The sequence below is a fragment of the Lytechinus pictus genome, unplaced genomic scaffold, assembly GCF_037042905.1.
Source record: "Lytechinus pictus isolate F3 Inbred unplaced genomic scaffold, Lp3.0 scaffold_30, whole genome shotgun sequence".
NCBI classification, from domain to species: domain Eukaryota; kingdom Metazoa; phylum Echinodermata; class Echinoidea; order Temnopleuroida; family Toxopneustidae; genus Lytechinus; species Lytechinus pictus.
In genome coordinates this window covers 636,790-663,727 of record NW_026974150.1, presented here as the reverse complement: position 1 = coordinate 663,727, position 26,938 = coordinate 636,790, and the positions used below count along the sequence as shown (strand labels likewise).

The following is a 26,938-nucleotide window of genomic DNA, read 5'->3' as shown; positions in this document are numbered from 1 at the left end:
TTTATGAGGAAATATTTGTTAGGGTTTCAATTAATTACATTTTTCCATTCTGAAATATGCATGTTGTTTTTCTAATTACCAGCCCATACATTACTATTCTTTACTCTACTCAGCTACCAGCAAAAGAATGTCCAATCTGCAAATTTTGCATCCCTGGACTTAACCGTCAACCATCAACCATCAACCTCTGGAGCAAGGTATTTTTAAAAGGAATAAGAACTCCTATTCATTAAATATATTCAATTAACTGAGAGATGAAAATTAACTTTTTATATCACTTACTTAAAATTTGTTCATTTTATTTCAATATTTGATTTAATCATTCTTTCTTTCTATCTTGATGGTGTGGGGGGGGGTGGGTATGTGAACCAATGTCAACACTATGGAACAATTTTTATGCATGAAAACATTAGAATTAATCAGATGAATCTTTTTTTTTTCTTTCGATAATAATATAGGAATGCATGTAGAAATAACCATCAACCATACGTTACTATTCCTTACTCAGCTACCACCAACAGACCGTCCAATCTACGAATTTGGCTTCCCAAGACTTAACCGTCAACCATCAACCATCAACTTCTGGAACAAGGTATTTTTCTAAAGGATTAAGGATTCCTATTCATTGATCTATTAAATATATTCAATAAGTGGAGATGAAAATTAACTTTTTATATCACTTACTTAAAATTTGTTCATTTTATTTCAATATTTTATTTACTCATTCTTTCTTTCTATCTTGATGGTGTGAGGGGGGGGGGTATGTGAATCAGTTTCAACACTTTGGAACACATATGTATGAAAATTGATATGATGAATGTATTAATTTGTCTTCTTTCCGTAAAGATATATAAATGCATGTAGAAATAACAGGATAATGAATGATTAATTTATAACTATCAGCCATACATTACTATTCCTTACTCAGCAACCAGCAACATAATGTCCCATCTTCCCTAACTGACTTAACACCGTCAACCTCTGGAACAAGGTATTTATTCATTTCAAATTCATTGTTTCATATATTTTATTAATTATATTAAGTGAGCTGTGATGGCAATTAAAGGAAAATCTAACCTTTGTCTGAAAGCAGAAAAATCAAACAATCAGATAAACTGAAGTTTGAATTAAAATGTTAATTGAAAATAATTAAATTAATCACTTCAGGTTATTTCAATAACTGAGCATAACAAAGTAAATGGGGAGGGATGGAGATTCCTAAGCCTGACTCATACACCATTCACCAACTGTCATCTTCTTCATCTGCTAACTACCTGAAGCAAATATGAATAAAGGATAGTTAATAAATGAAATTACATCCTCTCACAATCTTCATAACCAATCCAAGTTGATCAAACAATAGTTTACCAGAGTATGACAAACATTTTAATTTAATGTTGAATGAAACTCAGGTCACATTTATTTAAAAAAAAACAATTGCTACAAAGCTTGTAATATTCTGAAATTTTAATATGAATTCAACATTTACAGACCAGAATTCAAACAGTAGTTGGTATGTAAATAAAATCATCAAACAATAGTATCTTGGAATCCCTTAATTTGATTGGCTGTAGGTTTTTACCATGGTAGTTACCAGTCAACAGTTCCATGGTTGTAGACCACAATATGTTAACATGCATAAAAGCATAATTTAATGTTATTTTAATTTATCTTGAATTCATCTACATCAAAATAAAAATAAATTGCAGGAATTCTATTCTTGAATTCACCCTATTCACTCTTTAAACAACTTATATTGCACTCTTAATTCAAATAGGGGGACTTCAATTCCACCTATTCTTCCAAGAAAAATTACCAAGCCTACTGGACCTGGATCTACTCTGCAACCAACAAACCCCTCAAGGTATTGTAATTTTATTCAAATACTTTAAAGTCCATCATATAAATGAATTGATTTTGAAAACTTTTTCATGTGAATTTGCCTTCTTGCAAATATATGACAAAATTCATGTGACAATTTAGATAGTGGAAAATACATGTACATTTATAAACACATAAAGAAATTCATCATTAGCCCAGTTCTAAGAAAAATTGTGATACCGTACAATGAATTACACATGAATACAATAAACAATATGAAATATATATAATAAACAAATAATTAAATACTTTATAAAATGAAATATAACTGTAACTTGAAATTGAACAATGCACCAATGTACTTCAAAAGCAAGCATCTTCCTTATTCAACAATGAAATAGTATGGGGAAACTAATTTTGTAAAATTGGGTTGTGATTGAAATGCATGCTCCATAGCACAAAAGACAGAGATATTGGGTTTCATATTATTTAAATAGTCCAGGATATATTGGGATGAGAACTTGAAAGCCCAAAACCTTGTAGGAAAAACACATTAAATGTTTTTATTCTAATTAAATTATAGGAATACAGGAACCAGACCATCTGCCAAGAGAAGCTTGCATTATCTAGAACAGCTGGAACCAAACACAAAGAAAAAAAGTCTCAGTCCAGCACAAGAAGTAATGATTGAATTGGCAAGAGAAGAGCATGCATGGCTCAAACGTGAGCATGAATTAAGAGTTGAAATCCTTCAGCTAGAAATACAAACTGCACAATACAAGGAAGAGGAAGCTCGTAGATCACTTAACAAGGTCAATGCTAATTTGAATTCAGATCCTTAAACTATCTATTTCATATATTACAAATTAATAATTTGGAATAATATAAATGTGTATTTAACTATGCATACCATAACATTCTTAGCTTATCTACTTGTCTACTACTACTACTGTTCATTGAATCTTTGTAAAAAAAAACCCTTTGATTGAAGTTAACTAGAGTATAATTATTTTTTCCTTCTCATCTACAATGAATTGAGTAGAGGAAGTGTCTGATTCCAGAGAGCCTCTGGTCTCTTCTCATGATACACTATTGCAATGCAACCATGACATGATAGTTGTTCTTATCTACTTTTTGCAATTTCAATAGAGTACATTGTATGAGCAGCATTTATCTATATTTATCAATTGACAAATGTTTGTGTATTGAATTTGTATATACCACATCGGAAGAATGAAATATAATATATTCTATACAATAAAATACATAGTTTACTCATTGCAATTTGAACTCTAGAGTTTATCATATGCGTAGGAATAATCTATAATTCTCAAATGATGGTTGTGTATTGAATTTGTATATATCACATTGAGGGAATAGAATATGATATACACTTTTTTTGTTCACATGGTTATTCTTTGCAATTTGAACACAAAAGTATGAGCAGGAATAATATATATTTATTGAATGATAAATATTTGTATTGAATTTGTATATACCGCATTGGAAGAATGAAATATAATATATTCTATACAATAAAATACATAGTTTACTCATTGCAATTTGAACTCTAGAGTTTATCATATGCGTAGGAATAATCTGTATTTCTCAATAATTGTTTGTGTATCAAATTTGTATATATCACATCGGGTATGAGCAGAAATAATATATATTTATTGAATGATAAATATTTGTAGTGAATTTGTATATTCCACATTGGAAGAATGAAATATAGTATATTCTATACAACAATAAAATACACTACTTTGTTCATAATTACTCATTCCAATTGAACTCAAAAGTTTATAATATGAGTACAAATAATCTACATTTTTCAAATGATAAATGTTTGTGCATTTAATTTGCACATCGGAGGAATGGAATATGATATACACTTTTTGTTCACATAGTTACTCTTTGCAATTTGAAGACGAGAGTATGAGCAGAAATAATCTATATTCATCTATATTTGTATAGAATTTGTATATACCGTATTGGAAGAATGAAATATATGTATATATCAGATTGAAGGAATGAAATTTATATTCTATATGACAAAATAAACAATTTTGTTCACATAGTTATGCAAGCTACGTTTCCATTCTTTAAATTTCATATATTGGTGACTACAAATAAATCTGCTGAATTCAATAATTTGACCAGAAATCTCTTTTATAGTAAAAAATGTTTAAAAGATGAAAACAATACATCTTTTGCATATTTTATTCTGGAAAAAATTCAATTTGAGCAATTATCATATGTTATGGAATACACTTCATCAACATGCTTGAAGAAATCAGGAGAAACACACAATAGATTGATCCACTACTTGTCGTAAACTAGTCAAAGGCCTCGTGGAGTATAAAAAAAAGGCAATTGTATGCAATGGTGACAAGGCAAAATTATCGGTCACCGTTTGCTCGAGTCATTCAAGATGGTTTTGAAACTAAAGCAAAAAGGAAAGTTACATTCAAGAGTTTACAACATTGAAAGAAGACTGAAAAAACCAACAATTCTATGAATGCTACGGCTAACCAGGTGTGCTTGGTGTACATATGAGATATGTTTACATCAGGAGTGAATGGTGGGAAACAATAAATGCCAATTAATGTATAAGCTGTTCGTGAGCAGGGTTTCATGCAGCTACTATCTTATCACATTCCATGTAAATTTGAGTATGATTACTGGATATTTGCTCATCATGACCATGATGCAGCTGACAAAAGGAAAAACTAGATAAAGATCATATTCCACTGAACTATTACCTGCTTGGTTGATTATGAAATAATATCGGGTAACAGATTTGATATTTACAGATTGAGATAAAACAAAATAAGATTTAAAGATAAATTCCAGCTGTGGGAACGACCTCAAAATGACTTTTTACAGAATCAAATAAAATGAACACCATGGTGTCTGCTGGTATGAATAAACTAAAAATTTGAGGTGTCCAAAGGACACAGATGCCCCCACTTAACGCTAGGTTACTACGCAAAAACCAACTTGTATATATGAGCTATGACCTTTGACCTGCGGACTCCGCAATTAAACTTAGCCTGCATTTTGGTGTCGTCTACCTACACTCCACAATTTATAAAAAATCTGTTGAATATTTCTTAAGTTATCATGGTGAAACCAACTCGCTCATTTAATAAGCTTTGACCTGCAGACTTCAAATTCGAACTTTGCCTGTATTTTGGTGTCATCTACCTGCACACCCACATTTTTAAAAATCTATGAAATATTTTTCAAGTTATTGCGCAAAAACCAAGTGAGGGGTCGGACGGACGGATAGAGGCAACGCTTAATGCTCCCTGCGGACTTCGTCTGCGGGGGCATAAAAATATGTGCCAAAGGATTCTGGAAGAAATTGTGAAATTACAAAGAAATTAGCAAAACGAGCACGGGATTCAGGTCAATTGTTGGGCATTTTTCAAAACAATAATAAATACTGTCCCACATGTGCTTATCTGAGTTGCTGATCTTGAGTGTGATTTTTCATTTTTCAGCTTAGATTCAGAGTGTCACAAACTTTAGTTTATGTAACTGTACCAGACCTAGATCCACAATGTTATAGTGACAATTAAGTTTGGTTTGCAGACTTTCTCGTAAAATCAGTGTTAACTGCAACCACTTTCATTTATGAAGCCCTATTACATAATAAAATGTAGCTGCGTGAAACCCTGCTAGCTGGAAATATAACAAGTACCTTGACAGCATCATAATTCTTGGAATTTCACTGGAGTAACTGAAAGAACAACTGTTGCCTGAGCAGATGGTACCGAGTGGCTACTCTGGAGATTCTAAGGGTGGGTAAAATGGTCCTCAATAATCTGTTCTCTCCTGAGCCTACCAGCGACAGCATCACGGAGGCCAGGAGGAAGGTGGTCAGGTGGCATTGCATCATCAATTGGCTCAAGTTCTTGAATATCTTGCTCTCCACGAGTGAGAGAGATATTCCAAAGAACCGAGCATGCCACTATAATAGTAAAGGTAGTGTCCACCTTCACGCGCAGATCATTGAGGCAAGGGAACCTCCTCTTCCAACGGCCAAAGGTGCGCTCAATAACGCACCGTCCTCTTTTATGGGCATTATTGTAGCGCATCTGTGGCCCTGGATGAGGATGTAGGATGGGGGTCATCAGGAACGGGAGGCAGGGGTACCTGAAAAATGAAGAAAAACAGTTATATTTCAACCAATTTTTATTAGACATTACATTTATGAAAAATACTAAAAATCTAAAAAAAATACATGAGATATTCCAAGAACCAAAAAAATATATTAGATTCTAAATTTATTTCCCTTTTCTTTTTATAAATAGCATTTTCAGCCAATTAACTTTGACCTTCACAATCTGACCTGAAACTCATGCAAGTTGATCAGTGATACTTGGTTACCCTCATTTCTATGTTTCATGATCTAGGTCCACATACTTCTTAAGTTATGATGAGATTTCAAAAACTTAACCTCTATTAAGATTTCAATGTTGACGCCTTTATAAAATGTATATAATCACATAAAAAATCTCCTTACCCACTATCTCCAAGTAGCCACCCAGTACCTTCTGCCCTTGCCTCCAGCTGTTGTTTCAGCGAACTCTCAGAGAAAATCCTTGAATCGTGAGTGCTGCCAGGCCACCTTGCCACGATACTTGTCATTTTCCCAGCATGATCACAGACAACCTATTCATGATTCGAAGAGAAATAAAATGTTCAAAATAGAATGGTCAAGAATAAACAATATTTAGCCCCCCCCCCCCCGGATCTCTGGGCTTAAAGGTCAATGTATTCAAACTAGCTCCTATGTAAAAAAATAATGTGTAATTTAGATAGTTCATCTTATTCCGTTTCAAATGATACCACTTGCATGAAATTCAGACTGCCAGTTACCGTGCAAGGGCCATTAGAAAAATGGGAGGTCACGCCCATTTTGTTAGAAAATCAATTACCCTATAAACTGAATATGAGCAAATTTGGAGACAGTATAATTAAGCCCTTTGGGTGAATTGACCCAATGACATTTTCAAAAACTTAACCTTGGTTAAGATTTCAATGTTGACAACACCATTGCCATCAGTAAAATGGCGCCTGTAATAGTCTCGCTTTGCTATGCAAGTGAGACACACAAAAAATATCAAAAACTTTTCCTTATGTATTTTATTTTTTAAAGATCTATATGCATTTTTAATCTTTTTTAGTTTGCTTTTTCAGTATTTTTTCGATGGAAATTGTTGGTGATACTATTCAGTCATAAATAACATGAATTAAATTGTTTTTAGGAACTTACAAAGTTTGGCTACATACAGAATTTGCATTGGATGTGTACAAAAATTTTGTGTTTGAGCAAATTCATGGTCAGTTGTGAACTTACAACAGGTCACATGTACGTAACTTTGGAATTGCGTACCCTAGAAAATTTGGTATTAAAAGTTGTGCAATCTTTTAGTGTTAGAGATTTATCGAGAAAGGTGTCAAGGGTGGGGGGGGGGGGGTAACAAAAATCAAATTGCAAGTCATCTGCAATCTAACAATAATGAATATAGTATTTTTCCTAAATGAATACTACTTATGTCGAAGAATTTCCCATTTCCAAAATGAAATAAATAAGCATATCAATCCATCCCAAGACTAAAAAAACATGGCTTTTTTGAGAAACAATTTGAGATAACTGTTAAAAATACAATCATTCTAACCTGTACATTAACTGAATACCTGTTTTTCCTGTTAAGGAAAAACAGGGCTTGTTCCCCACCAGGACTCCTGATGTAGACATGGGTCCCATCTATAGCACCGATGACCCCGGGAAAGCCGCAGTACTCATAGAATTGCTGCTGCGTTGTTTCAAGTTCGTCTCTCGTTGGAAATCTCATGAATTCCCGTTTCCTTCTTGCAATAGCTTCTGAAACCTTCTTGATGACTCGGCTCACAGATGGCTGAGATATTGATGCCTCATCACCATGCATAATTTGGAATGAACCTTCAATTAAACATGGAATAGTAGAAATCGAAGAGTCATTTTTTTAAATATAGCATGCTTATTTGTTTAATTCTTGTATATAAATCAGAAAAGGCTGAAAATGTTCAATACACTGTTTCAAATGAAGACGTATTTTTTTATTCATCAAAAGAATTGGAATGTTTGGCCTGTATTATGTTAAAGGGCAGTCAAGCAGAACAAAAAGTTGATTCGAATCAAAGAGAACAAGGCAAAAGCTATTTTGTGTCTAGCCCACTTATGAAAATAACCATAAATATTATGATTTGCGAGAGCACGCAACAGAATTGTATCGAAACTTCATTATGAAATGACTGGTATGGAATAACACTTGTCATAAGAGCCTTGCACGTAAACTTTAATGTAGAAGTAATGTTTACCATATCATACATCTGAGCAAATAATTAAAATAGATTAAGGAGGAAGATTCTGTTTAAAATTAGGAAAAAGACGTGATACTAACCTACGGCATAAAAACGCAGAGCAGTCATGACTTGTACCACAACAGGTAGTGGATTATTTCGATCTGTGTTCCTACTGAGATCTCCTTCAAGCATGTTGATGAGGTAGAGTGCTGTGTGTTTTGTAAATCTGTATCGAATCTTGAAATCACGATCGTCATACAATTCAAATGGATTCTTGTGATCTGTGAGTCCCCTCTCTGGCCTCATTTCCGCCTGTACAAGCAATAATTACACGAGAGAAAAAAAATCAAATATGAAAGACGATTTAGCAATTGTCAGTGTAGCTAATCTTGCACAGTATCATGTCAATGAATAATAATGACATCTCATGATAGATATACATGTAACTGTCAAATTCCTCAACTTCCAGTTTGAAGAAAAATTAAAGTACACTGTAGTTAGAGTGACCATTGATTTCTCAAGAAAGGCTGTACCAAGATCAATATCATTTAGATTTAGATCTAGGACAAGCTCCATCAACTTAACTTTATAAATCTAAGCTGAAACACTATCCAACTGTAAATTGCCATGGGACAGTGAATTAATATTGCTAGAATACATGACATCTGGCTGGAATACAGTGCTTATTTTGTTCATCTCTCAGAAATTTGAAATTTCTTCCAGAATTCTTTGGAAAATAATTTTCATTCATACAGACACTTTGGTTGTCAATTTATTGGATTCTGAACATACTCTTTTTTAAATTGTTACAACTTGTTTTGAATCTTAAAACAGAAAAACCTTAAGAACGTACCTCTCTGACCCTGTCAAGCTGACGAAGGCGGTAGAAATTTGCCATATTCTCAGTCCAAAAATGAATGTAGCAGTGATTGTGTTGATGACAGGGAAAACGCCAGTGGATGCTGCCCCTGTCAGGGCCAAGATACAAAAGGTAACCAGCTTAGTCGTGACTCCTTCAGAAAAAAAGGAAAATGTCACAGCATTCATGATTACTAGTGATATGGTCTCCTTTAATCCTAACAAGATGAGGGGGGGGGGGGCTCACTCAAAATTATTATTTTAGAGGCATTATTTAGTAAATTATAGCAAACTTTTGATTTTATGCATAAATTAGCATAATTGATTAGCAATGAGATTTTGACCTTAGAGTCTTGTAGATTATGCCATGGGTAACACACACGCCAATTTTTGTCGTGATCGCATGATCGACAACAAAGATCATAAGGGGGGGGGGGGCTTAATCAGCCCCATCCCCCTTGTCTTCCTAGGCATCGAAATAGCCCAGTCTATTTAGGGTTAAAGTATGGATAAACATTGTTGAAATTAGACAAATTTGCTAACTGACAGAATGGTATATAGAGTATAATAGAGTATATTCAACAAAACATGAGACTTATTGGAGACAATTTTTGGTGAATTCTGTTTGAAGTTATCAATAAATAACTTACTGCTTAAGGGGAAGTAGTCTTTTGCACAGCTGCTGTGTTGGAGACAACCTGCACTACTGTAGAAGTGATTGCATATATGTTGATGGCAGGGAAAATGCTGGTGGATGCTGCCCCTGTCAGGGCCAAGATACAAAAGGTAACCAGCTTAGTCGTGACTCCTTAAGGAAAAAAAAAGAGAAAAGGAAAATGTCACAGCACTCATGATTACTAGTGATATGGTCTCTTTAAAGGATGGATAAACATTGTCAAAATTAGGAAAATTCGCTTCTGACAGAATAAGAGGTACAGGGTATTGCATATCTTTTTCAAGAGTACATTCAACAATACATGGGAGTTTTAGATGAAATAAAACTCTCCAGAACAAAGCAACAAATAGACGTTTGCCGTACGCCATGCCCGATACCACCAAGCAGGCAGAACCTGTGTGTGGACTGGAGCAGTAACTTGAAACACACAGAGAGAAAAGCCAACCCAACAAGAAGAATTTTTCATGGTATTATGGTACACTGAGACATGAACTTTTTATCATCAATATCTTGATATTTGAATATAAAGCTTAAGTGATTCCTGTCTGACCTAAAGGTTTGCAATTTTAATTGCAACAAGAGTTGAAATGGTGATTTAAAAAAAAAACCTATCATCAACAAAGTTACAAACTGGGTTTAAAATCCAGTTTCATCCATTACAATATTTCTAACATTATTCAATCTTTGCTATTATTTTTTACAAAAAATTCAAAATTTATTGCTTTAAAAATACTTAAAAATCTTTCCATTATGTACCTGATTAAAATACAATATATAAACTATTTAATCTCTGCAATATACCGGTACAATCTACAGTATTTCAAAGAATGAAATGAGCTGAAAATTTCTGGATTGATATCTTTGTCTGTAGCATTCTGATATTTGTAAGATAATCTTATTTTAAAGAAAAAAAAGGGTCTTTAACCAAAAATGAAGGATTTCGTACTGGTCAGAAAAAAATTTGACAAGCAAAAAAAAAAAAAAAAAAATCTGCAAGTACAAAGGAGCGGCTCATCAGGGGGGGGGGGGGGCAGGGATACGTCCCTTTCATGGGTTGTGACTCTTAAGGGACACCCCCCCCCCCCCTAGGTACGCTAATGCCTAGATCTTGATCCAGATCTACACTAGAATCTAGCCTAAGCTAGATCTACATGTAGGCCTAACCTTAAATAGTACTCTAGTCTAGATCTAAAGTTAGATAAAAGTTATCTAAGTTAGATCTAAAGTTAGTAAACTTTTTGTTAGATCTATAAATGTTAGATCTCGTCTAACTGGATCTAACTGTTGTGTTGTTAATACAGTTGACAATCTTCCTGATTTAGAATAGAAGTCTAGATCTAGATCATGTGTCACAGGGGAATATAACTGAGGACACTCACACATATTGCGAGGTTAGTATACTAACCTTGTGAGGTTAGTTATATACTAACCTCAGTCCTCACAGTCACACCATGAACCGCGTTTGGCAGTGGATTTCTAACTAACGTTAGTGGGTTGCGCGTGCTGGGATCCCACTTCTGCTGGTGTCCACAACACGCGACTTATACATGGCTTGATTTTTCTGTGCGCGGCAGCATGTACCGTAAGGGCACTATATAGTATTCAACCTGTTTGGACAGTTTCCTCAAATATATAGAAATATTGAATTTACCTTAATTTTACACCCATCTTATTTCCAAGAGCAAATGCTGGTTATTCTTTTTCCTTTATTTTTTTCTTCAACCAGTCGACTGTGTGCGCGGGCGATCAAATTATACGGCGATGGTTTTTGGCACTAGTATTCAATCCGTCGGCACTAGTATTCAACCTAGCGATGAAAGATGGCCCTAGCTGTCACTCAATCTGCCCTTGTCCCATCCGACTATGGACTAGACCATTTGAGATGAGACCAAACAGGGAATTAATCAAAGCCAAAGGCTTACATAGATCTAGATCTAATATTCAGCAATCTAAACCCTTTTGAGATTCGCTATCTATCCTCACTAGGTTGAATACTAGTGGCATTCAGTGCAAAAGGCCATCGCCGCACAATTCGATCCTCCGCGCTTACAGTCGACAGATTGATAAAGAAAATACCGACAACAGATTATCCTGGAAATAACAAAGGTATGGAATTAAGATAAATTCCCTATTTCTAAATATTTGGGGGAATATGTCAAAATCTTTGAATTTTGCCGGGTTGAATACTAGTGCCCATACGGTAATGAACCCTTGGGTGACCGAAGACAAGGTTTTATTAACCTTGTCCTTGCAAATTGTAATTGCATAAGTGATGTGAACATGTGATCTTCGCATCCAGATTCCATGACAAAGAAAATTGGTTAGCTGGGCCTGAGGCCCTGGCTAATAAAGCAGGGGCAGATCCAAGATTTTTCAAATTTTTTGACAAATTATGCGAAAAAAAAAAAATTTCAACCACAAATTAAGGATATTTCGTAGTTATCATTCATACCAAAAAAAATTTGACAAGTCTTAGTCTTACTTAGTCTTAGGCTCTTTTCTTACTTGGCCCTTGGGCGGCTAGCCTAAGTAATAAGTTCAAACTCAAAGTCAAACTCAAAGTTAAATTTCATTTTCAAAACAAAAGAGGGAACACACCTCAACATGTATTTAATGGCATTTCTACATTACAAATTTTAATTTTGCCTCTCAATAAATGTGCCCCCCTGGATCCGCCAGTGTTTAGCTAAAACTTTGCTAAGCCGGCCAGGGCCTAGGCTAGCCGAACCCCCCCCCCCCCCCCCCATTATCAGAAATCTTCCAACACGTAAACGTTCGAATGGGACTGTAGGCGAACTGTTCGTGCGATAAAAATAAACATTCGATAGCGAGAAACATCATCTTGGTTAATCATCGTTTATACTATAGAATAGTAATTTGTAGTACAGAATCGCACTCCTTAATAAAGAGGCAACAAAATACTTACGTTTTCGGCGAAAATTACCAAAAACTGGTTCAGTGAAATATACATGTAACCCGAATCTAAATCGGTCTCTGATCTGTCTCCGATGAATTTTGAGCGGGAAAAAAGGGTGAAAAAAAATTGCAGACGATTAAGCAACTACGCATGCGCACGAAATTTAGTCCATGGACTAAATATTTTAAACCACCCACGACAGCTGACTAAAATTGATGACGTAAAACGACGCGTTTAGACCACGGACTAACTTAACCCCCGACTAAATCACCTTTGAGAATACCAAATTTTAGTCCATGGACTAAATCGGAGGTTTAAACCACCGATTTAGTCCATGGACTAACTAAACCTCCTTTGAGAATACCGGCCAATAAGCGCCATATAATTTAAAACAACAATAAAGACATTCATTCCACGAGTTTTAATTAACAGGGTCTGGAGAAAAGACTAAGCCCAATTCTCATTGTTATTCCACTGGATTATCATTATTGTAACTTAGTTTAGACTTATATTATACAATTTTGAAACAAAAGGGTCTGGAAAAAAGACTTTGCACTTTTTGCTATATGAACGCATTACTATAGGGTTTTAGTTTTTAGTTATAAATAATCAGGTCTGGAGAAAAGACTACGCTTGATTCTCAATTTACTCTCTGCGCATATTTTCACAATACGTGCCGTATAAGTTAAAACAACAACAAAGACAATGATTCCACCAGATAAAAATTACCTGGGTCTGGAGAAAAAATTAAGTTCGATTCTAATTATTATTCCACTGGAATATTTTGATCTTATCTTAATAGTTTGGACTTATATTATAATTTTTGAAATAACCGGGTCTGAAAAATATACTTTGGACTTATATTACAATTTTTTAAACAACCGGGTCTGGAAAAAAGACTTTGGACTTATATTATGATTTTTTAATTAACCGGGTCTGGATAAAGGACTAGGCTTGATTCTCAATTTATTCTTAGCACATATATTCACAATACGTGCCGTTAAAACAACAACAAAGTTAAAACAACAACAAAGACATTGATTCCACCAGTTTTAATTGGAGAGAAGCTCGATTCTCATTTGTTTTTCCTCTTGAATATCATTATTGTATCTTAGTTTGGACTTATATTACAATATTTGAAATAACCGGGTCTGGAAAATAAGACTTTGGACTTATATTATAATTTTTGAAACAACCGGGTCTGGAAAAAAATATTGGACTTCTATTACAATTTTTTAATTAAACGGGTCTGGAAAATAGACTTTGCACTTTTGTACTATATGAATGCATTACTATAGGGTTTTAGTTTATAATTTTAAATAACCGGGTCTGGAGAAAAGAGTAGGCTTGGTTCTCAATTTACTCTTAGCACATAATTATATTCACAATACATACCGTATAAGTTAAAACAACAACAGAGACATTGATTTCACCAGTTTTAATTAATTGGATCTGGAGAGAAGACTAAGCTCGATTCTCATTTTTATTCCTCTGGAATATCCTTATTGTATCTTAGTTTAGACTTATATTACACTATTTGAAATAACAGGGTTTGGAAAAAAGATTTTGAACTTATGTTATAATTTTTGAAACAACCGGGTCTTGAAAAAAGACTTTGGACTTATATTATAATTTTTTAATTAACCGGGTCTGGAAAATAGACTTTGCACCTTTTTTCAATTCAATTCACTTTATTCACATCCATTAAAAAATATACAACATACAATATTATATGAACAATGAGAAACAATCAATACATAAACAAATCAATATAATTACAAATAGAAAGAGTAGCACCAACATGCGGTGGATGTAGGGGATTGGCAAAGGCCAAAGACCTATCGAGGCCAATCCCCCTTGGTTCCGCGCATTGGTTAAAATATAACAAATTAATGGTGATTAAACAGTTATAACATCAACATAAACAAACAAAAGAAAAACGTTAAAAAAAAAATTAAAAAAAAAAAAAAAAAAAACACACAAGGCTCCATTTTACTTAAAAACTTATGGTGAATTGGCAAGATATGATTTATATTTACGTTTAAAAGTGATTAGTGAGGGGCAAGTTTTAATTTCAGATGGCAAATCATTCCAGATGACAGGTCCTTCGTATCCTATAACAGTTCTAGAAAAATTATATGTATATTTTGGCAAATAAAAGTTATTGATATTTCTTGTTGAATACATATTTATACTACTATTAAGGGTGAACAAATCATTAAAAATATCAGGTAAAGTCCTTTTAGAATAAGAATACATAAAACAAGCAACAAAATAGCAATGTAAATCATATATATTCAAAATTGAAAGCTTCCGAAACAATGGGTCTGTATGGGCAAGAAATGTTGAATTGGTGATTATTCTTATTGCACGTTTTTGTATTAAAAATATTTTTTTTAATAAATAAGATGCGGTGCTTCCCCATATTATATTGCAATAGGTTATATAAGGCAAGATCATTGTATTATATAAATTAGTGAGAATAAAAGGTGGCAATGTGAACTTTAGTCTACTTATGACACCAACAGCACATGACATTTTATACGATATTTCATTAATATGATCTTTCCACGTAAGGTTATTATCAATTTTAACACCAATAAATGTTAATGAATTTACCTTATTTATTTCTTTGTTATTGATAAGCAATTTAATCAAGTCTTCGTTAATTTTCCTGTTTTTTGTTTTGAAAATTATATAATTATTTTTTTCAAGATTTATCAATCATTTTTTTTTTTTTTTTTCAATTTGTTTCCCCTCCACAGGGATTTTATTATTATTCAAAACATAACAAGATATCTTTTCAATGACAAATCAAATTAATAACAACGAAATACAATACAACAGTAATTGTAACAAATATATAAATTGAACTGTCAGGTTTACATAATAGTAAACAATTTAAGGAACAAGCAAGGAGTAAATGAACAATAATATTCATATGTATCATTGTACATGGAAAGGGAACTGAACAGATCACTTCATGTAAACATGGCACGTAATTGAAACCATTTCTTTGTAAACTTTACCATTTTACAATTTGACTCTGCGATATATTTTTCATTCTTGAAATAATTCTGAAGTGCAAATTTGATATTATCAAAAACAGGTAATTGATGTTTTACTCTGGAAGTATAGATCATCTGTCGTATCACTATCAATAAACAATTTAATGCATAATTACTTGAACCTCTTAAAATAAATAATTTTTCTTTATTAGAGAAAAAAATTCTATTTCCAGTTTTAAGAAATATCCATTGTTCAAACCTGTCCCATATATGTTTAATACATGTACATTCACAAAGTAGATGAGTAACTGTTTCACGGTGTACATTACAAAAAGTACATTCTTTTTGTTGAGCTAAATTAATTTTAAACAATATTTCATTTGTATATAAAATATGTTGCATTATTTTGAACTGAAACCAACGTAAATTCACATCGGTAGTACAACTGAATCCAATAGAGCAATACGATTGCCATTGCTTGTCATTCATATCGAATATACACTTCCACTTAAGGAAACTTTTACATTCCACTTTTCTTTTCTTTTTAAGAATCGTATAGATGTGTGAACAACCTTTATTATATTTCATAACAAGTGCTATTGTATCAGGGATAATAGGTTCTTGGAACTTGCTAAAGTGTGTGCCATTGCTAAATCAATAATTTATTGGCAAGAAACCAGGAATGCACTTTACTTAGTTCAGAGTTGATTAAAAATCCTACGTTTGAAGGGTCATTACTGGCAAGAAAAAGGCTTGTATCGTCAGCAAATAAGATAAAAGATAAAATATTGCTAACGTTTGGCAAGTCATTTACATATAAAAGAAACAATAAGGGTCCTAGTACTGATCCTTGAGGAACACCAAGAAATATGTCTAAAGAAGAAGAATTAAAATTATCAATATTTACAAACTGTTTTCGATTATTTAGATAATCTGTAATTAATTCTAAAGCAATACCCCTTATACCGTTAAAATACAATTTTTTTATTAAAATACCGTGGTCAATACAATAAAATGCCTTAGAAAGGTCTAAAAATATACCAGTTAAAAATTTCTTCCTTTCAAAAGATTGAGCAATTTTTTTCAGTAAAATCAATAAGTGCATGGAAAGTACTATAACCTTGCCTAAAACCATATTGCCGACGATATAAAATGTCATTTTGATCAATAAAAGATATCAAATTATTGTAAATTATTTTTTCAAATATTTTGCTAAAAACTGATAAAACTGATATTGGACGATAATTAGTTAAAAGTAATATGTTTCCTTTCTTAAAAATAGGTTCACCTTGGCAATCTTTAACGAGTCAGGAAAGACGCCCTTCTCAATGGCAAGATTGATAATATTGCACAAAGGTTTAACAATTGCATAGCCTGATTTTGTAAGAACTCTTGGATGAATATTGTCGTAGCCTGGACTCTTATTTGGATCTAACTTATCTATAATTGATATAACATCATTAGTAGCAACAGGTTTGATAAATACAGAGGATCTATAATTTCCTTTTAACCACTGTGAAATATCTATATGCGTATTATTTTCAGTTTCTGTGCACGTAGTACTGAGTTTATCTTGGACAGTTTGTCCAATATGTACAAACAAATTGTTAAAGGCATTAGCTATATCGAGTCTGTCTGAAATATTATCCCCATTAACCTCATCTTCTCGTACACTGTTCTGTTTTGTTTCTCTTTTGTTCAAGACATCGTTGACTATTTTCCAAGTTGCTTTCATATCACGCTTAGCGGTGGCGAACTTATTACAATAATAAGTGCGCTTTTCACTTCTTATTTTGCTGTTCACACAATTTCTACAACATTTGTATTTTTCATGCAGGTCTTGGGAAGGGTTTTTTACAAACTTCTTAAATATCCTATTTTTACGCTTTATCAATAATTTAGTCTCTTTTGATATCCATGGTTTAGATTTCTTACAGTGCTTCAATCTATTGCGAACTGTAATAACAGGAAAACATTATTCATACAATTGCTTATATAAGAATATAAAGGTATCATACATACTGTTCACATCTTGTATAGGGTTCAAGAATTCCCAATTAATTAAATCCAGTTTGGTACAAAATAAAGCAATATTTGTTTCACTTAGATCAAGCTTAGTGTAACTATGGGTGTCATTGGTTGGTACATTATCAAATTCAGTGACCATGAAGGCTGTTAAATGATCGCTGAAGTCAGTTGTGATAATTCCAGATTTCACAGCAATATCAGAATTGTTATAAAAAATATTATCCAAAGTTGTAGTAGATGTATTTGTAATGCGAGTTGGTTTGCATATCTGTGGAGCAAAGGAGTAAGAAATAAATGTATTAAGAAAGTCAAACATAAGTGGATTGTTACTGTTATTTATATCTACGTTAAAATCTCCCATAATAATGCATTCCTTTTTCTCGTTTGAAATTGCATCGAGGTTTTGAACAACTTTCTCTAGAAAATCTTGAAAGTTACTATTCGGTGGACAGTACATAACACCGACTACACATCTTTTATGTTTAGCATATAGTTCAATAAAAATGCTTTCCAGACTCTCACAAAGAACATCAAGATCTGGTCTCCTTTTAAATTTCATATTCTCATGGATATACAATCCAACTCCACCACCTCGTTTGACCAGGCGACAGTTTGCAACAAATTCAAAATTGGGTATACCATAGTATAACGTCTCGTTGTCCCTTAGCCAAGTTTCTGTCACTCCTACTATGGTCATTGGGTCTTGTATGACATCAACCGTACTTACAAATTCATCGAAGTTAGATTTTAGACTCCGACAATTGAAATGATATGCCTTAAAAAAGGACCGGTTGTAATGTTTTAAAACATCACTTTTAAATTCGTCTGGTGTGTAGTATTCATTTTCAATATGTATCTGCGGACAATAATTATCATGAGAAGTATAGTCATAACAATGATCATTGTCATCATTCAAGAAATCATCTTAAAATGTACTCTTACACAATATACAATTTTCACAAGTAAAAGTTGGATGCCTGCGACATAAAAAACATTTACATTTACTTCACATTACAAACTAGAATATTAGTAGATAATAATACCACAATATGTAATGGGGGTGCAACAAGGAATTGTAGCTAAACGTTGGTATTCATATTCCTAGCTTTTCCTATCGTTTAAACGTTCTAAGTTCACATTTCGAGTTTCTCAGTTCACATTTAGAGTTTCTTCAGGTCACTTATTGATGATACTCTTTTCCTTACAGTTGATCCATTGGACGTCTTCATCAGTACGATGACTTTGCCATCAGTAGACCAGGCAGCGACTAATTTGTCCTTTACTTTCACTTCATCTTTTGCTTTGTTCAACAGGTTGCGGTTCGTCAGCGTCAAGTCCTCTTCTATTCCGATGTGAGTTCCTTTTAGTTTCTTTCGACTTTTATATGAACACATTACTATAGGGTTTTAGTTTATTGTTTTAAGTAACCGGGTCTGATGAAAAGACTACACATGATTCTCAATTTACTCTTGGTGCATATATTCACAATAAGCGCCATATAATTTAAAACAACAATAAAGACATTCATTCCACGAGTTTTAATTAACAGGGTCTGGAGAAAAGACTAAGCCCAATTCTCATTGTTATTCCACTGGATTATCATTATTGTAACTTAGTTTGGACTTATATTATACAATTTTGAAACAAAAGGGTCTGGAAAAAAGACGTTGCACTTTTTGCTATATGAACGCATTACTATAGGGTTTGAGTTTTTAGTTATAAATAACCAGGTCTGGAGAAAAGACTACGCTTGATTCTCAATTTACTCTCTGCGCATATTTTCACAATACGTGCCGTATAAGTTAAAACAACAACAAAGACATTGATTCCACCAGATAAAAATTACCTGGGTCTGGAGAAAAAATTAAGTTCGATTCTTATTATCATTCCACTGGAATATTTTGATCTTATCTTTAATAGTTTGGACTTATATTATAATTTTTGAAATAACCGGGTCTGAAAAATATACTTTGGACTTATATTACAATTTTTTAAACAACCGGGCCTGGAAAAAAGACTTTGGACTTATATTATGATTTTTGAATTAACCGGGTCAGGAAAAAAGACTTTGCACTTTTGTGCTATATTAACGCATTACTTAGGATTTTAGTTTAGAACGGATTTGCCAAAAATCCCTTCATTTTTTTTTTTCATTTGTGGGTAAAGTCATTTTTACATTTGTGGGTAAAGTGCATTGTTACATTCGTGGGTTAAATTATTACATTTTTGGGTAAAGTGTTATTACATTTTTTGGCGTTATTAAATTTGTGGGTGCCACTGTCCCCCACCCTACCATTTCGGATAGGGGGGGGGGCATAATATCAAATGTCCCCCCTACTATCTGTGGTCTTTTATTATGAAAAAATCACAATCGAAATTATATACATGTATCCTCGAATTTCGAAATATATATAAGCAGATGGAAAAACTTGGAAAAGGCATACGAGCCCGACTATTCTCGAATTCGCATCTAGCCCTATATGCCAGCCAAAGAGTGATATCATTGATGATATCAATGGCCATTGTCAATTTCATAACTAATAAAAATGACGAAAAAAGAAAATCTCTTCTGGATACTTATTAGTAAATTTAGTGCATGGATGGGAAACAAGAATGTTCCATCCCCAGTATAAGCATACATTTGTTAAACCAATTCATTTTCCGTTTATTCCAAATTTACTTGGAATATAAGAATGATTTCATTGTTCGCGTACTCAGTAAAAAGAAAAGTTTTCATGAGTTATGGTTAATCATTCACAGTGAATTCTAACTATGTTTAATCCCCCAAATCTTTGTTTAAATACTCTATTAACGAGACTTTTAAATTATATTTTTACACAAAATTTCTGCCGTGGGAGGAGTCATCATAGGTAGATCAAGGAAGCGATAGTGTTCCTGGATTCAGATTTGTTTTCTGAATTACGAACCTTCGGAAATACGAACCTTCGGAATAACGAACCTTCGGAATTACCAATGTATGCGGAAATGACTAATTTTCAGCAATCACTTCGCACACGAATCTAACATTGTTTAGTGAAATTTCTATCCTGTTCATCCTGTTCATATAGTAATTGATTAGATTCCTACCCTGTTCATACTCTTTTTAAGGTGCTATGAATGTCCAGTTATTAGGTTGGAAAATAAGCAACTTTCAGCTTGCGCTTTGCATTTATTGTTTAGATTCCTATTTCGTTCATTATTGAGTGCTAAGAATGTCCAGTTTGTAGGTTGGAAAATAAAAAACCTTCAGCTCACGCATCGCTTTAGCATTACTTTATTAGATTCTTATCATGTTCATATTCTTTTTAAAGTGCTATGAATGTCCAGTATTTAGGTTGGGAAATCAGAAACTTTCAGCTCGCGCTCGCATCTATTATTAAGTTGAATTCCTATTCTGTTCATGATTTGAAAAAGTGTTACGAATGTCTAGATTTTAGGTTTGAAAATCATGAACTGTCAGCTCGCGCTTCGCGCGCGCATTAATGGTTTAGGTAGGTTTGAATGTACTTCATAATCACAAAAACAAATGTTAAGAGTGTTCAATTTCCAGGTCACAATTTATGAAATGTCAACATATTTGGGGTTGCACTTCGCGCTTTCATTATTCATTGAGGCCTTTCATCTTTAGTTTGAATAGGAATACCTCACCTGTGTGTGAGTTTGTGTGTATGTGTGTGTGTGTTTGATCGAGTTGGTAATTCTGTAACACATAATTAAGGAAAACTCAATTATGTCCCCCTACCTTTAAGGAGAGATTTCCGCCCATGTGAACAATGGTAAATTATTGAAAATAGAAATTGCAGTTAATGGGAATAATCCTTTTTTTGTATTCAGATTTAGGGTATGGTATTTGTAGACGATTTTTGGCGAAATGTCTAGTATTATAAACAATGAGTCGGATACAGTGCCAGCCGCGGGAAACATCACAGCGCACCCTACGGTGAACGCGGTAGCCCGTAGGCGCGTTTCCGTTTTACACCCTGGCGAAGGCATTTTCCGGAAAAATAGCCACAAAGCGACTAGTGAAGAGTCTACGTCTACGTTTGTTTACATAATCAGCTGGGCGCGCGATCCAAAAGTCCGCACCGAAGATATCCGCAGAACATACGTGCAAATGCAGCTGAGCTTATAGACCAAAAGCTTCAGTCTCTGTATTTTGGTTGTTCCGCTGAACTATATACGTTGGCTTCATGATTTTTTTTTACTTTATCGCACATGATCGTTTATATGGATGAAAACGAATAATAGCTAAAATATTGAAAAATAAAACACATAATTACTTTTTTTCATATTATATCTATCCTTATATCTATCATATCTGTCTATCCACTATCTATGTTATAAATCAATCTATGGTACTACATGATAATCTGTTAATTTGTCTATCTTCTCTGTCTCTCTCATTCTTTATCTATCTATCTATCTATTTATCTATCTATATATATATCTATATATAACATCTCTCCATCTCTCAAGTTCTCTCCCCCATCTATATATCTATCTATCTATCTTTTATCTATTTATATATCTATCTGTTAATTTATCTATCTTCTCTGTCTCTCTCATTCTTTATCTATCTATCTATCCATCTAACATCTACCTATCTCTCAAATTCTCTATCTCTCTCTCTCTCCCTCTCTCTATCTATCTATCCATCTGTCTGTCTTTCTCTATTTCTCTCTATCTATCTATCTTCTATCTATCTATTTATCTATCTATCTATGTAACTACAGTATATATATATCTGTTAATTTGTCTATCTTCTCTGTCTCTCTCATTCTTTATCTATCTATCTATCTATCTATTTATCTATCTATCTATATACATGTATGTCTCTATCTATTTATCAGTCTTCTATATCTATCTTTCGGCATCGAAGTGTATCAATCCATCAAACTTCAATTTTCTTTCTATTATATGTATCTGTTTATTTTGTCTGTCATTCTATTCATTTAGTTAATAATTCATATTTAGAAAAAAAAAACTTTTTCATAACTTTTCATTAAAAAAACGTAACTGCAAAAGCATGTTCGGATTTCACTCATATGACTGCTCTCTGTACATGAAGTGCCGAGGAACTCTATGCTCTGATCAGTAACTGTGCAGATTGCATGCGGTGGTGTGGGACTCGCCTGTGTCGCACGCTGCAACCAGCGACGTTTGTAGACTCTTCACTAGTCGCTTTGTGGCTATTTTTGCGGAAAATGCCTTCGCCAGGGTGTAAAACGGAAACGCGCAGCCCGTAGCGGGCATTTGAGGGGAGCGGACGATGTCCTATGCCTGCGGTTGATACCCTAGGGTGTATGTGTCCTAGGGTGTTTACCCTAGGTTATTCACCTGTACATTCTTAGTCTAGATTAACACATTCGTTCAAAACTATATGTGATTTTAATCCCATATCAAGCATGTGGTTTTAATGACGTTTTTTCTAAACATTCATCGTGGATAAATGTCTCATAAAGATTTAAAAAAAAATTGGGGAGATAACTGGGATTTCTTTTTTTTCACCAAATCAATCATTGTGTTCGAATACACACTGACATCGGCGTAAAGGATCTTTTCCCATTAATATTTTTCCCGTGGTCGTCCGTTATTTCATTCATTGGCATCGTTAATCGTGATCGTAAATGAGTCTCTGACATTTGTCGATGTTGGCGCTACCTGTCCGAACTTCGTGCTATAAATATTTACTGTATTCGTTCCTTGCATGGTCATCCTTTATTTCATACCCTGATATCGTTTAGGCGAGGATCCGTGGATTGCAGATAAGGGGTAGGAGAGGAAGAAAGGGGAAATGACAAAAAAAGGCGAAGAGGAAGGGGATGAAGGGAAAAAGAGGAGGAAGTAGTTAAAGAGAAATATAAAAAGTGAGCGATAGGGAAAAGGACAGAATGATACAATAAATAGGATAAAAAACCGACACGGAGAAAGAGTGAAGGGGGGGGGGGGACAAAGAGAATCTTTAAAAAAGTGAAAAGGAGAAGGGAGGATAAGGAAAGGGGAAATAAAAAAGATGAAGAAATGAGAGAGAAAATAGAAGGGAGGAAAAGGCGAAGGTGAGAGAGAATACAGGGAGGGTGGAGGGCAAAGATAAGAAAGAAGGAGAAAGAGTAGGAATAAGGGGGGCAAAATATGTTTTAATGTAGGAAATAGATGGGAGGGAACAACGAAGGTTAGAAAGAAAGGGTAGGGAAAGGTGAGGACAAAGAAAAGAAAAGAAAGATAGGAAAAGAGAGCAAAAAGATGGCTTAGGGAGGGGAATTTAAAAAGGAAGGGGAAAGGGGAGAAAGATAAGATAGAGGGGAGAAAGGTACGAAAAGGGCGAAAGAGAGATGGAAGGGGAGGACAAAGAAAACAAACAAGGAAAAGGGGAGAAAAAGAGAAGGGATATTACTATTCTCATCAAAATGCTGGACATCTTTTTGAATTTTCCTCATTTTCTTCCCTTCCTCCTTTCCCTCTATCCATCTATCTATCTATCTATCTATCACAACTACTAGCTCTCATCTCTTCGAGATCTTTATGGTTGGACGTCAGTTTATATGCGCCTCTTCATCAATTTTTCATTTCATTTCTCGTTTGGTTTCTCTCTCAATCCCTCTCTCAAACTATTTTGTTTTCTCTTTCCATCATGTAATGCCATGTGAAAAATATATTTTACATACATGTATATCCGTATAATATAAGAAACTGTTGTTTCATAATTATATATACATGTGATGCATTATCTAGTTATGAATTTTATTTTACTTAGTTAGGCACACGCATGATGATTTACAGGGGGGTATTCGACTCGGGGTGTGCTGGAATGGGGCGGTCGTACTTGATCTTTGCTTGACTAACTCCTTTGTTCCCCGCAAAGAATTAATGGTTAGGTTTAATTATGGACCTATGAATAGGTCCATGGTTTGATAGTAAGCTTGGGCTTGAGCAACCCCTAAACTCTTAACAAAAGAAAAAAAATTGATTGTACTGTGCGTCCCACAAAAAAACGAAACCGAGATTTACCGATGATTTGTCATAACTTAATCACAAATACAATAGACAAATGACCTACCATTGTAAAACTTAGAATCTCCTCTTTCTTCTGAAGTTACTTAGATTATTTCTCATTTACGCATAAGTAAGCAAAAAAAAAATAAAGAGAGGATACCAAAAAGTAATTTGGCGGGTCATATCTGGGTTCCAGAAAAGAAAACCACATTTTTAAAAGGTTCAATATCTGCTCTTTAATTTGATACCTCAATTACAGGAAATGGTCAAGAAAAAACAAAGTTCTGGTCATTTGAAAGAAGGCTTGAATTTCAATATTTCCTAAAATGAAGAGGTTTTACAGTTTAGCGTTCAAACTCATTTGACACTCCTTTTTGTCGACGGTCAGCCATGCATCAAGTCTTTTGTTACCGTGCGATAGCTTCTGAGGGAAACCTGAAGACATGTTTATTTAATGAAATTATGGAAATACAAGCATTGTTTCGAAGAGTCATAACTTTTTTTTTACTTCTTGAATTTTTTTGTATTAAGGTATCAAATAAAAAAGCAGATATCGAACTTTTTAGGCATGTGATTTCATTTTTTGAAATTCAGATACCCCCCGCCAAATGAGTTTTTGGTATCCTTTTTCTCAAATTGTTTTTACTCACTCATGCGTGAATGAGGCATAATCTAAGTAATATCAGATGAAAGATGAGATTCTGAGCTTTATATTGGTAGGTCTTTGTCTATTGTATTTGTGATCAAGTTATGATAAATCATTGCTTAATTCTAGGTTTCATTTTTTTCTGGGACGCACTGTATAACTCCATTCTTACTTTCTCGGCAAGTGTTACTTCACGAGTTGCAGTAAGTACATAGTTGCTTTCGAAAACACATACTATACGTTTAAACGTTGAAAGTAAATATATCAAGAAAATGGTCAATAGTTATCATATTTAGATCTGCCGCAAAGTGCACTCTTCTATATTATAACAAGCTGTAACTTGGTTTAATTATTTTTTATTCATTGAGCTCCCCTCTCATTTCATCAAATTCACATCACTCCTTTCAATTGAAGTTCCATATACAAATATTGACATTTCTATAGAAACACAATCCATAGCTACATGGATATATTTAATTACCATTTGGTATGCATCCATGTTATTTTTTCCCGTTACGACTCATCCAAAATGGTATAGTTTATTTACAACGAAATTGGAATAATTAATACCGTATAGAAAATTTATGAAAAACAGACCTAATCAATATCATACCAAGAAATTGAAATGATCGTTATATTTATCCCCACTCTCTGCCTCTTCATGTTCAGTTACGAAAATAGCGTCATGAACATTACCGTTTAATAGGATTTACATAAAGGTTTACTGTCTTTCACAAGATATTATTTGTATATGCTTTTCATTCGTTCCTTTCCATTATTGATCTTCTCTCTCTCTCTCTCTCTCTTTCTCATTTTAACCTTTCTTTCCTTCCCCTTTCCCTTTTCCTTCTTCTACTTATCTTTCACACTTGTCAATCTTTACTTTCTCTCTCTCTTTCCCTTTCTATCCTCCATTCCTCCCTTTCAAATGTTGTATCTGGTTTATCCTCCTCCGTTTTTCATCCCTCTCCATTTTCTTTCTTCCCTTTCTTTTCTTGTGTCGATCCCTACCTATCGTTTTTATCCATTTTTTTTATTCCCTTTCTTCTATTTCTTTTAAATTTTCTCGCTCCCTTCCCTTTCCTATTTTATTTTCAAAGGGAGGGGTTGTTAGAGACCCGATTTGAACTGTATGAAAAAAATATCCTTATTTATTGTTGTTCACTCATCAAAAAATGAATGACCCCTTCCATTTCTAAGAACATCCTGTCATGATTTGGGAGGCTGATGTGATCAAAGGAGATGGGTGCGTGAACGAGAACAAAACAACAAAATATCGATGAGTACAGCCAGTTTTGCAGGTGTTCGCTTTGTGGCACGTCTATCATTTCAACCTTTCATTTACCTCACTAGGGTTTTTAAATAACTGTTTTTATCAAAGAATTGATGATGCACGTTTTCACATAATGTGAATTCACAAATGCCTATAATGTTCAGAATTCTATTTTATCTAAGGTTTGTCATATGTAGTGTTTATGATGTGTGGACTTATTTTAATAACTTGTCAATTTTGATTTACATAAAAATCAAGTCTGCTCTTTCTTTTTTCCACCCTGTGTCCCCGTTAAAACATTATTTTGATATCTTATCTAAAAAGCTCCAGTGGCGTAACAGGTGGGGACAGGGGCGGG

The 26,938-nt window shown here is 33.7% G+C and overlaps 1 protein-coding gene and 1 long non-coding RNA gene across 2 annotated transcripts; one reads left to right on the top strand and one right to left on the bottom strand.

Annotated features, from left to right (window-relative positions):
- The first annotated feature begins 944 nt into the window (after positions 1-944).
- Positions 945-2,762, top strand: LOC129280204 (uncharacterized). Its single transcript, XR_010296886.1, has 3 exons — positions 945-991; positions 1,778-1,864; positions 2,405-2,762. It is a non-coding gene; the product is annotated as an uncharacterized LOC129280204 (long non-coding RNA).
- Positions 2,763-3,911: 1,149 nt separating this feature from the next.
- LOC129281065 (putative nuclease HARBI1) lies at positions 3,912-9,115 on the bottom strand. Its single transcript, XM_064115385.1, has 5 exons — positions 9,035-9,115; positions 8,280-8,493; positions 7,515-7,798; positions 6,356-6,504; positions 3,912-5,985 (listed from the first exon to the last, which is right to left on the bottom strand). Exons 1-5 carry the CDS (start codon positions 9,077-9,079, stop codon positions 5,625-5,627), a joined length of 1,053 nt encoding a protein of 350 aa, XP_063971455.1. The 5' UTR covers positions 9,080-9,115; the 3' UTR covers positions 3,912-5,624.
- Positions 9,116-26,938: the final 17,823 nt, after the last annotated feature.

What these genes read in the sequence shown, in the direction of transcription:
- LOC129281065 (XM_064115385.1), bottom strand. Translation starts at nt 9,079, where the DNA reads ATGGCAAATTTCTACCGCCTTCGTCAGCTTGACAGGGTCAGAGAG. An exon ending in AGCTTGACAGGGTCAGAGAG is followed by an intron (nt 8,494 to 9,034) that starts GTACGTTCTTAA and finishes TTGCTTGTACAG; the next exon opens with GCGGAAATGAGGCCAGAGAG. An exon ending in GGTATTCAGTTAATGTACAG is followed by an intron (nt 6,505 to 7,514) that starts GTTAGAATGATT and finishes AATCATGAATAG; the next exon opens with GTTGTCTGTGATCATGCTGG.